General features: G+C 40.9%; 1 protein-coding gene across 1 annotated transcript; it reads left to right on the top strand.

Annotated features, from left to right (window-relative positions):
- Positions 1–164: 164 nt before the first annotated feature.
- HDDC2 (HD domain containing 2) lies at positions 165–9,383 on the top strand (the record flags this gene model as incomplete). The annotated part of the gene is made up of 5 exons (XM_010168988.1): positions 165–286; positions 1,220–1,322; positions 3,827–3,895; positions 7,883–8,021; positions 9,233–9,383. Coding segments are annotated over 5 exons (528 nt in total), but the record flags the coding sequence as incomplete, so codon positions are not given.
- Between the last annotated feature and the right edge of the window lie 1,798 nt (positions 9,384–11,181).

Raw genomic sequence — 11,181 nt, forward strand, 5'->3', positions numbered from 1 at the left:
CTCTGCGGAGCCGGGTCTTGGGGCAGCTGGTTACCAGAAGCGTCAAAAGTCAGTGAAACGTGGAGGTCACAGCCGGACAAAATTTCTACCGATACCTCTGAAGTGAGGTCCTTCAAAACATGAGGTTTTAACGTTTATATTGCTGTGACTCTCTCCTGACACAGAGAGTGCCACGGACGGGATGGGTGTACAGGAACGTGGCAAAGCCAGAGAGCGTATCTGATCATATGTACAGGATGGCGGTGATGGCTTTGGTGACCGAAGACAAGAGCCTGAACAAGGACAGGTGAGACTGCCTCTGGTTATCACGACCATACGTTAATGTTGTGGGAGAGCTGCAACCAGAGTGCTGAAAATAGCCGTCATCCTGAGGAAGAGCTTTTAAAACACACTGAAAGAGTTTGCAGATCCTTTCCCCTCTTTTCCCTCCATCCTTTGGACAGGGTGCTGTTTACCCGGAGAGCTGAAAGGGGCTAAAAACTTTTATTGCTAAACTGTGAGTGCTGAGGCAAGTCTTTAATGCTCTGAGCTGGCCTTTTCTCAAGTCAGAAGTAAGCCAGTACTCAGTTAAAACACAGTTTTAAGCAACAGACAGCAAAGGCAAAGCCGTACACCTTGTGGATTTTGACAGATTGAGTTAGCACTGAGCAGTAGTGAGGAGCCTCAGAAATCATCTAGCATAGCAGAGAAAGCATCATTGTTGAATGAGTCATCAAGTCTAGTATGGGGTCCTGCTTGCATTGTCCCTTCAGGAGCTGATGTGAAGGCTTTTTTGAGTGTTCTACTGTAGACTGCTGTAGCTACAGAGCTGGTAGTGTCACATTATATCCTGAATTTGGGATGGCTCCAATCAGATTACCTGCTACCTGTTGCAGGAATAACGTGAAGTGTATAATGTAGTTAGTTATCACAACATCTCTGAAAGCCAAGCATATGAAAGCTAAGTACACTACTGTTGAATGCTGTGCTTTGGTACAGAGTGTATTTATACTTAAATTTACATTTACAAGTAGCAGTAGCTAGAACTAAAATCGTGTCTGGGTGGAAAGTGCTTCCCTTAGCAAAGAAGTGAAAAATGTTATGTAAAGTTTTAAAATAAAAAAAAACAACCTGTAAAATATATGAAAGGGATAAATTATGCTGTCTCTTAGCTTTATGAGTAACAAGATATAACTTAAAATGCTGAAAAACTAATTATTCTGGTTTTGCTTCTTGTCAGATGCATGCGATTGGCTTTGGTTCACGATATGGCTGAATGCATTGTTGGAGATATTGCTCCTGCAGATAATATCTCGAAAGAGGAGAAACACAGGAGAGAGGAGGTATGGACATAAGGTGTGAAGCCTCATCTGCAAAGAGTTCTGTGTGTTTTTAATGTTCTGGTGGTAGTGAAGGGGCCCTCTAAGCAACATAATACTGTCATTGGCATTAGACAGCCAATTAGACAAGCCACAAACAACCCAAGTTTTCAACTCATTGTGATTTTTGTACATGTAACATCACCAAGTACAAAGTTATGGAAGGAGAACCTTTGAAGTAAGTCTTCATGTTGGCCATTTTTTCCTGAGCTGACTGGATTTTTGGTAGCCTGAATTAGTCATGTTGGCCATGTTGGCCAGCCTTACCAAGAGTTGGGGAGCAGGGAGTAGGTGCACTGAGAAGGGTGGGTGATAGTTTATTAGGGAGCAGGGAGTAGGTGCACTGAGAAGGGTGAGTGATAGTTTATTGTGGATCATTTATGTGGTGCCAGATCATGTTGGTGTGACAGAGACTTGATTTAAATCATTTGCACAGGATTCTAGACACAGGTATCTCTTCTTGCCATGAGTTTTTGAGTGAGGCAGGCCTAGAGTTACTTTATTTTTGGCATTGTACATATCCAGACTGTTGGTTTGTTGTTTCTGGTTTGTTGTATTTGAAGAAAATGTAAACCACTCCTGCAGCCACAGCTAGAGGGCAACGTGATGCTGCAGAAACTCTTTAGAGGTTACAATTAGCAATTCAAAGAGTTAAAAAAAAAAAAAAAACAACCAAAAAACCCCAGCTACAGTAATTATTTCCCTCCCACCCACCCACTTCTATGCTTATCTGTTTAAAACTTGGGGTTGGGGGGCTATGACTAACTCTAGGAGTAAGCTCTTTGCTAAGAAAGTGGAAAATTAAAAAGGGATATTCAGTGTTCTCAAAGTACTATCTTTACTGACTGTAATTTTGGCATTTCTTTTTTCAATGTACTTCTTACTGTGTTCCAGACTCTTTCTTGAAAGCCTCCAAAGGTTGTTTTGTCACTGAGGATCAGGCTTCAAATTTGCCTAGAGGGAATTCTCATTTGTATTTAGGCAATGAAAAAGATATTTTGATGCCAAAGTATGTTTAAGAAGTTTTCTTAAGTATTTGCAGCTCTTTCTGCTCCCATTTCACTCAGTGAGGATTTTTGCTTTTGACTTTGTGAGAAGGAAGGTCAAGCATTAAACATTTAGGCTGACTCTCGGATACTTCATTGTAAAAATACACCAAGGGTAATGGTTTCATGAGATGGCTTGAGCTGAATTATCAATATGTTGCTTCTGCTGCAGTGTTCTTGTTTTTTTCCCTTTGCTCTATGGCTGACATTGAGCTGGGTCTGAAGTTTGCTGCTTGTGCAGTAAGTTTGATCAGCTGGTCTGCGGTGTGTTACTGATGGGTTGGTTACCTTTTCAGGCAACATAGTCTCATAGAGGCGAAGGCAACGGAGAGTGAACTTGATTAAAAAAAAAGAAGTTTGGGTTTTTTCTTTGGGGTTGGTTGGTTGGTTGTGGTGGTGGTGGGTTTTTTTTTGTTTGGTTGGTTTTTGGGGGTTTTTTGGCCAGGTAAGTTATTTTAGCCTGCTAACTTTGAAACCTAATTAGCTCCAGAGCTGAAAGGAGGTGGGAATGAATGAGACCTTGATGCTTCAGTGGTGGGAAGCAGCTGATTCAGTTCAGCTGTATTGTGAAACTGTATCCTGTATTTGAAGTGGAGAAACAATCATGGCACAAAACCTTTGTCTTGCCTGTGATGTTGATTGTTTTTGAAGCAGCCCTTAGTGTTACTAAGAGAACAGTAGAAGTAGCACAGAAATGAGACTGATCAGCTGGGAGAGCACGAAGAGCATGCAGAAAAATTTCTGCTTGCTGGTTATACCGTCAGTTTGATGCTGCATTAAACCTTGTACCAAGATTTTTGTTGTTGAACAAATGGAATCTCAGTCTGGGAGCACTGTTTTATCTCTATAAGGTATTAAATTGGATTTTTTTCTCAGTTCTTCAAGATTGGAGATTTTTAAAGGCTTATGTTGTGTTGCCTGCCTGACAGGCAGTAGCTTTTCACAGGCCTGTTCACAGAAATATGTTAGTTGAGTGTTTGGGAGGGGGCAGTTGATTGTCAACACTAGGAGTTAGTATTTTGAAGCTTCTTCTATGAACTCGACATTTTGAGTTCAAATGTTGCTTCCACTAGTTAAATCTGGAAGGCAGAGCTGGTAATTGATGGCACTTTCCCTGTTTTGCTCTGGGATTTTTTTTTTTTTTTTTTTTGACTCTTAAAGATACTGGATGTACTTTTGGGTTGTTTTTGTGTTTTAGACCAGTTGGTAACAATTTGCTTAAGCAGCTCACAGAAAAGATTCTCCACTGAGTGGTCCTACTGTATCTCTGACAGATTTATGTACATGTGCACTTTAGAATAATGTACTGTGTAGTGCATGTTTCTGCAGACTCGGAAACAAGTAGGTAATTCTGCAAAAAGATAATGATAAAAATGTGCTTGCTCAAAAAATGGATAAATGGAAATGGCTTCTTTTTTTCAGGCAGCTATGAAACAACTGACCCAGCTTCTATCAGAGGACCTCAGAAAAGAAATCTATGAACTCTGGGAAGTAAGCTCACATTCTTTTATTCCTTTGCTAAAATTCAAGGTGACCCTTGTCCTCTTCCTGTTTACCTGTGAAACTGTATTAGCTCTTTCTTTTGACCTCAAGCAAGGCAGATTCATTTGCTTGGGAGATAAAGCTAACAGTATGAGTGAAGGTCACTTTGGAATCCTTTTCAATCAGAAAACTTAAACTTTGGTAAAATAACCAGCTTCTGCCTTTGGCCTCTCAGAGGTCCAGATAAACCTGTCTGGGGCTTGGTTTGTGCAACTGAAGGAAGGGTTTGTCCTCTACATCCAGCCCTCTTGGATATAAATCTGTTTTTTTACTACGTTAGGTTTTTTGCTCACATCTGGCCATTTGCAGCTCATGATCTTTTAATACAGGAAAAAATAATGAAAGCTGATGATGCTGTGGAGTATTTTCTGCTTGTTATGCAACTAATAATTTATGTGGCTTCCATTTCTTTATTATACAGCCCATTAGGCTAAAATTAGTAGTAGTTTAGTAGTAACTTCTGTTTTAAATTTAAATGTGGTTTACTGACACAGAACATTGCTTTTCTACAAACAACAGATTGCTAGCTGATCTTGGGCACCTTAAATGTTTGTATTGGAAAGCATCTTCTGTATTTGAAGGTGATTTCACTCTCTGATGTGAACTCATGCTGTTAATTGATAAGATCTCTTATACTTGCAAAGTAGGGATGATGAGATTATTTCCAAACAATTAAAGGTTATGATTACTGCACTTTATCTTCTCCTGGCATACAGTCACATGAGGACAAGTGCATCCACAATCTCTTGTTCACATGTTGTTGCAAACAAAGCATTATATGTTTCTTGAGCTCTGTGGCCTGAAACTGTATTTTATGCCGATATTCTTACTTTTCCGTTTGGACTGTATTTAAATTCCAGGTATTTGCAGCCAATTTCTGCCTTTTATCACAGCACTGTTTTTTGGGGGGTTTTTTTTCTGGCTGTGGTTGTGTGGTGAAACTGGCAATGGGGATGGGTGTCTAGCACTATAATTCAAGGTAAAGGGGGTAAACCAGCATAACCAGAGCTGGGAAATAACATGTGTGCATTATTGCATTGTTTAGTGAGCTCTGGCTCCTTCTCCCTTGGGAAGCAGTTCAAATTGTGGAAAAAGAGTCTTTGATAGATAAGATCAGTCCTGTAGGACTTTTCTATACATTTCTTTTCTTTTCTATACTACACTACACTTGATCTTAGCCAAAAGGCCGAGAAGTGTCTGGCCACTGTGAGGGTGGTCAGACACTGGAACAGGTTGCTCAGGGAAGTTGTGGATGCCCCCTCCCTGGAAGTGTTTAAGGCCAGGTTGGATGAGGCTTTGAGCAACCTGGTCTAGTGGAAGATGTCCCTGCTGATGGCAGGGGGGTTGGAACTAGATGATCTTCAAGGTCCCTTCCAATCCAAACCATTCTATGATTCTATGCATTTCTTTTCTTTACATTTCTTTTCTTTTTTTATACATTTCTTTTCTTTTCTATACATTTCTTTTCTTTTCTATACATTTCTTTTCTTTTCTATACATTTCTTTTCTATACATTTCACTTTTCTTTGCCTCAGTCTTCTCTTATGATTGTATAAGAGCTGGTTCGATATGCAGTTAGTTCTTCAGCATGTTTGCTTTTTATCATTCTCATTAACCATAATTTAACATATGCATACTTTTGATCATTTGTTCTTTGTTTCTACTTTCAGGATAATTTATTGGCATTGAGTCTTCAATGCAGCTGTATGAGTTTAACCTAGAAATCTAATATTCACATGTAGTCCCTCTAGTCTTATTTTAAGTGGAACAACTAGGTGCTTCTTAAAAAGAAAAAAAAAAGGAAAACAAAAAAAAGGGCAGAAAATAAGAAGCCTCTGATTGCTTGTTATGATGTTCTGCTCTCAGCTAGCCAGAGGCATTTCCCTCTGATTTCCTTTTGTGAGTGAAGGAAGTTATGGCCCAGAGCTCAAGAGCAGCTGGGACAAGATCTGTTGACACTCTTAGCAAGTCTTTCCTGCACTGCTCTGCCCTCATCTCTGCCCCTCTTGCCATTTCAGCCTTTCAGAACTGCACTGGTGGACACGCTGCAAGTATAGTGTAGGGGAGAAAGGTATCAGAAAGATGCCTCTGATATATTTTCACTTTATAACTTAATCCTGAATGTTTGAAAAAACATTAAAGCAAATGAGTCAGCACACTTCAGCTCTGTCTTGCTTTTCTGTTTTCAAGAGCAAAATCACAGGAGTAATTTTTCAAAGCCAGACTGTGGTGTTTGAGAGACTAGTTACTGTTTTTATTTCAAACTCTTGAACAGCTACAGGGAGGAAGCAGTAAGTGTTTGTTTCAGCACTGTGCACAGTTGCACATATAATAGCTGATGTTTCTTGAGGTTAATGTGAGGCATGAATAAGATCTGGTGGGTTGTATGGCACAAAGAGGTTGGTAACAGATTGATACTCCCAATCAGTTGCTGGAGGTGGGACAGACCTTTACAAGCAAACAGACATAGTTCTCCTTGCCCTGAAGTTCTGCTGACAAGAGTTTGATCTCTTTGGTGGCAAAAAAAGGAGAGTAGAAATAAATACATTTAAGACAGTAAGAAGTAGTATTTAAACAATTTAAAAATGAGGCAAAGCTCAGATTGAAAGGAGGAAAAGAAGGTAAAAATGTTGAAATACTAAATGTTGATTACTAAAATAATGATCAAAATTGAAATTCAATGCATCCATCAAATCCATGCAGAGTAGTATATGAATCAATCATGGCTATCAAAATCTGGATTATGATATCTGACTTTGAAGGTAAAGCAATAAGCATAAGAACAAGCTGACTTCTAATAGTCTGTCAGACAAGGTAATGACCGTGACACTTACCTGTGCATCACTGTGCTGGAGTTACAGCCCTGGATCTTGCCATGAGGAGTGACACCCACAGCCACAGTTGTCTTCTTCAGATGCAGAAAGAGACGCCGCGTTCTTTGGTCAGTAGGACAAACTCCTCCTGCACTTGTGCTGCTCTTGTCTGCAGGACTGCTGTGCGTTGTGGATCTAAAAGCACAGATGTGCCCAGTGTGCACTTCAGCCTCTGCTCTGATTATTGGTGGTGGTGATGATGAATGGGTGTCAAGGTGATGGTAACCTGCACAGAAAGAAGCCTTTTTCTGTGATTGGTTTTGGAAGTCAGGAGCAGACAGGCTGATGGGACATCACAGACAATACAGTAGATTTGGAAAAGAGAAAATGAAATGGCAAAGCCATCTGCAACTATCACTGGAAGCAAATGACAGCAAAATTGTTCAAGTTAACTAGAAATGTGAATGACTCACGAGTACATACTGATGGTGACTGGAGAGAGGAAAAGATAGCAGAGAGATTAAAGGACTTAAAGTCTGAAGGGGAGGAAACCCCTTCACAACTCCCCTCCCTGTCTTCTAGGAGAGACATAAAGACATAAGCAGCTCAGACAGATGAGACCAAAGGGATTAAGAAGAAGTGACAGGAGAACTGTAAAGAACAATTCCTTAGGAAAACACCAAGAAAAGTGCAAAATAGGTCTTAAAAATAGGTAATGGTCACGCATAGGCACACGCTGTGGTACTTCATAGCCTTAGCCAGGCCCGAAAAGATCTTTATATATAAAATGTTCTTAAATGCAACCTGTTATTTAACTCATGTATTGTGTAGGATTGTCTTCATATCATCCCTGATTCAGCCAAAACACTTAGTATGTTTTTAAGTTACAGTATGCAAAATAATTGTGTTCTTAAGTCCTATGGCATTTAATAGAAATTTAGCACATACTTATTTCAAGCACTTTGATGAATAGCAGTCTTAAAAAGAGAGTGAAAGACCAAACTGTTGTGAGTGTTTATGGAGTGGCTTGTATTAAAGAAGAAAATTTTAGATATATAAAAAGCTTCTAATACTCTGTTTCAGAAGAACAAAATTTTTTTCTTATAACTGCAAATCTGTTCAGGAATATGAAAACCAGTGTACTGCAGAAGCCAAGTTTGTGAAACAGTTGGATCACTGCGAGATGATACTGCAGGCGTTTGAGTACGAGGAGTTGGAAAACACACCGGGCAGACTGCAGGATTTTTACGATTCAACTGCTGGTATGACATTTGGGCATTTGTGCGGTGTTGGTTTTTTTTCTTTCATAAATGAAATATATGAAGTGTGGGTTTTTTTCTGATAGACATTCAGAACAAGTGAGAACTAGTTACTTTACCCATTACTCACGTACACTAAATATTTTGGGGGAAACTTACTGCCGTGTGACAATACCTCACATTTATCTGTATGGATTGAACCTGAATTTCATTTATGCCAGGTTCCCTTTTCATCACTTTTTACCTAGAGAGAGGCCCAGCTTTCATTACACTTGCATGTGTTCAGAGATCTCCCTATGCCATCAGACGGCTATAAAGGAGGAGGCTTCAGTCTTCCCTGATGCTGTCAGCATCTTGTTTCTGCTCTGTTGGTGTCACATGAACCAATGAAGTAGAACTTGTGAGCTGTGCTCTTGTGAGACCTGCCCAAGGTACATGTGAGAACCAGCTCAGTGAAATTTTTTAGATGCAGTTGTATTACTTTTAATTCTATCCACTGCTTTTCATCTTTTCCAAAATAAACTAATAATGGAAAGGAAAAATAGGTAAAATAATAGTCTTTATTATTTTAGCAAGGGAGTTGAACGCCGGAAGACGACTGTGACTCCAAGTCATCCTATCCTGGGAAAAACCTAGGGACAGACAAACTCAGGGAGATGACCATCATCAGACAGTCCCTGACAAGTCCCATTTGTACTTTAGTGACTCCTCAGGGAAATAATAAGCTCTCTGAAAAATGCAAAGCTTTGATTAGGGAAGAAGGAAAAAAAGGACAACATCATCGTGGCTGGAATATTTAATATTCTAATTGACATCTTTGCCCTCCTACTAGAACTCAGTAACTTGAACTAAGCTGGTGTCTCAGTAGAGCCTAAAGCATATACCCTATGTGCACCTGTAGTTGGGGTGGTTTCCTGTAGCAGGGTACATAGCATGGGATTGTCCTGGTCGGGGAGCATCCTTTTTTGAGCTCTTAAGTGTCTTAATAGAGCATGAAATATTTTTATAAGTTTGGGGGGAAAAACAGGTGTAACTACTGTTACAGTTATTCCATAGTTGGAGTGAAGTAGTACTCCTCTCTTGCTTAAAATAGTAATTTGATGGGTTTTTTTGAGCTTAAAGCAACATCACTGCTAACCTTTCACTGCCAGCCTTTCACAGGTAGGAAAATGAGAGCATTTAAAATTAACTTTTTATTTTCTTTTGTTTTGCAGGAAAGTTTGTTCACCCAGAAATACTCCAGCTTGTATCTCTGATTAACATAGAAAGGAATAAAAAAATCGCTGCTACATCTCATCCACATTCCTGAGGTGTTCCTAAATGCTGTAGCTGTAATAAATATTTTGTTTTACTTTCTGTGCATTATTTTTCCTCCCATAACATCACTAATTTTGCCAGCAGATTTTTTTCTGTGCATTCACTGCTGAGGATCCTGGGACCGCTTAGATAGGAGCAGGGAGAACAGTGACCTCACAGATCAGGGATCATGTCAAATACTTAGAATGGGGTTTTTCTTTTCTTAATCAGCCTCTGATTGATGCAGTCTCAGTTACAAGTAGATTCTCCACGGGGGAAATTGAGGTAAGTTTAAAAACCAGCTGTGCACTGACTGGGGCAGGCAGTCTTGTTCTGTGAGTTCCAAGTACGTACCTATTTAAGTACCTTCTCTATCAAATGTGTTGGTGTCTTTCCACTCTGCCACCCAGAAGTGAGACCAATGAGCACGTTTCTCTAGAAGCTCTTGACAGAGCCAGACTGGGAGATGAGATTTCTTTGGAGTGCCTTAAGAAGTGCTGGTGGATAAAACTAGTAATCTCATTAATTACATTTTCTCAATGTGTTTATTGTTTCATACAACTTTTCCCCTGTTCACGAATTGTATCAGGGAATGGTGCTGACATTTCCATAAGGCCAGTATTCCTGGCTCCCCTTCACCCTGGACTGGCAATTTTACAGACTCTTGCACAGGTAATGGACAATCACAGGACAGCTGAGGCTGGGAGGGACCTTTGGAGAGTGCAGTATGCCAAAGCCCATGCACAGCTGCCCGTCCCTTGTTCATGCTGTTACACACCAGTACTGATTCTGCTGTAGATGACAGTTCTAAGGAAGGGATAATGCTAATGTAAAAGCACAGAATGGTTGTCAAGTAAAGCTGTAGTGGTGGTAACTGCCATAATGAGACCAGTGCCTGCACAGTTAAGTAAGTGTTGCATCATGTGTGCAGCTGGAGATTAGGGCAATGTCACAATTACCAGATAATGAAAGTTTGCACCTGGAAAAATGAGATGGTAGAGACCTGGAGCTCGCTTCTCTGTCTTCAGCCTCATGTCAAATGAGGCAGCATAACATTAAATTCAACTGTCGGCCCCTTCAGAGGCAGGTGATTGAGCTGAGCAGGCATCTTCAGGCACCATGACTCCAAGAAACATCTCCTTTTTGCAGACCTCAGGGGCCTGAGTGAAGCTTGTGCTGCGTTCTGTGGCTGATGATGCCTTTGGCACACAGCACTGCGCAGAGCTGCTGGGAGCTCTTGTCTCAGCGGCTGGCACCGTGCACGAAATCCAGAGCATATTGGTCCAGCTGAGATGTGGGACGCCTGCTCTGCTCAGGGAACCACAGAAGGCAGCAGTTGTGCCCTATGGAAAGTTTGGGAGAACGAGCTGTGCTTTACTAAGCAATAGGGAACTGGTTTGTGGTTATTGGCAGCTGACTGTCGTGCTGCAAGGGTGATGGCGTGGGGCCTGCGTTCAGCGTTCTTATTCCACCAAGATGCGTACGAATCACAGTCTCTATTGGTTTGCATTCAACGCCAAGCACGAAAGAGCTCCAGATGCATTGGAAGACAGAACTGAGAATGTTCTTGACAAGCAAGAGAAGTGGCCTTTAAAGGATGTTTGCTAGAAACTGCACAAGCACTACCCCAGCAGGAACAGTCGGTTCCTCCAACGCAGCAGAAGGCTTTCCTGGCTGGTTGAGGCGCTGTTCTGCCCGGGCTCCAGGGGATGGAGCACTGAGCCCTCGTTAGCAGTGCAACAGTGCAAGAAAGGTAAGTGCTACCCTGGGGAAGAGAGACGTGGTTGGAGTGTGCGTTGTGTGGGATTTGGTTTTGTTTAAAGGAATCTAGCAGGTACTTTATGTAAAATTACATCCCTGTCTCCTC

This window comes from Antrostomus carolinensis, unplaced genomic scaffold (genome assembly GCF_000700745.2).
Source record: "Antrostomus carolinensis isolate BGI_N321 unplaced genomic scaffold, ASM70074v2 scaffold18605, whole genome shotgun sequence".
Taxonomy (NCBI): Eukaryota; Metazoa; Chordata; class Aves; order Caprimulgiformes; family Caprimulgidae; genus Antrostomus; species Antrostomus carolinensis.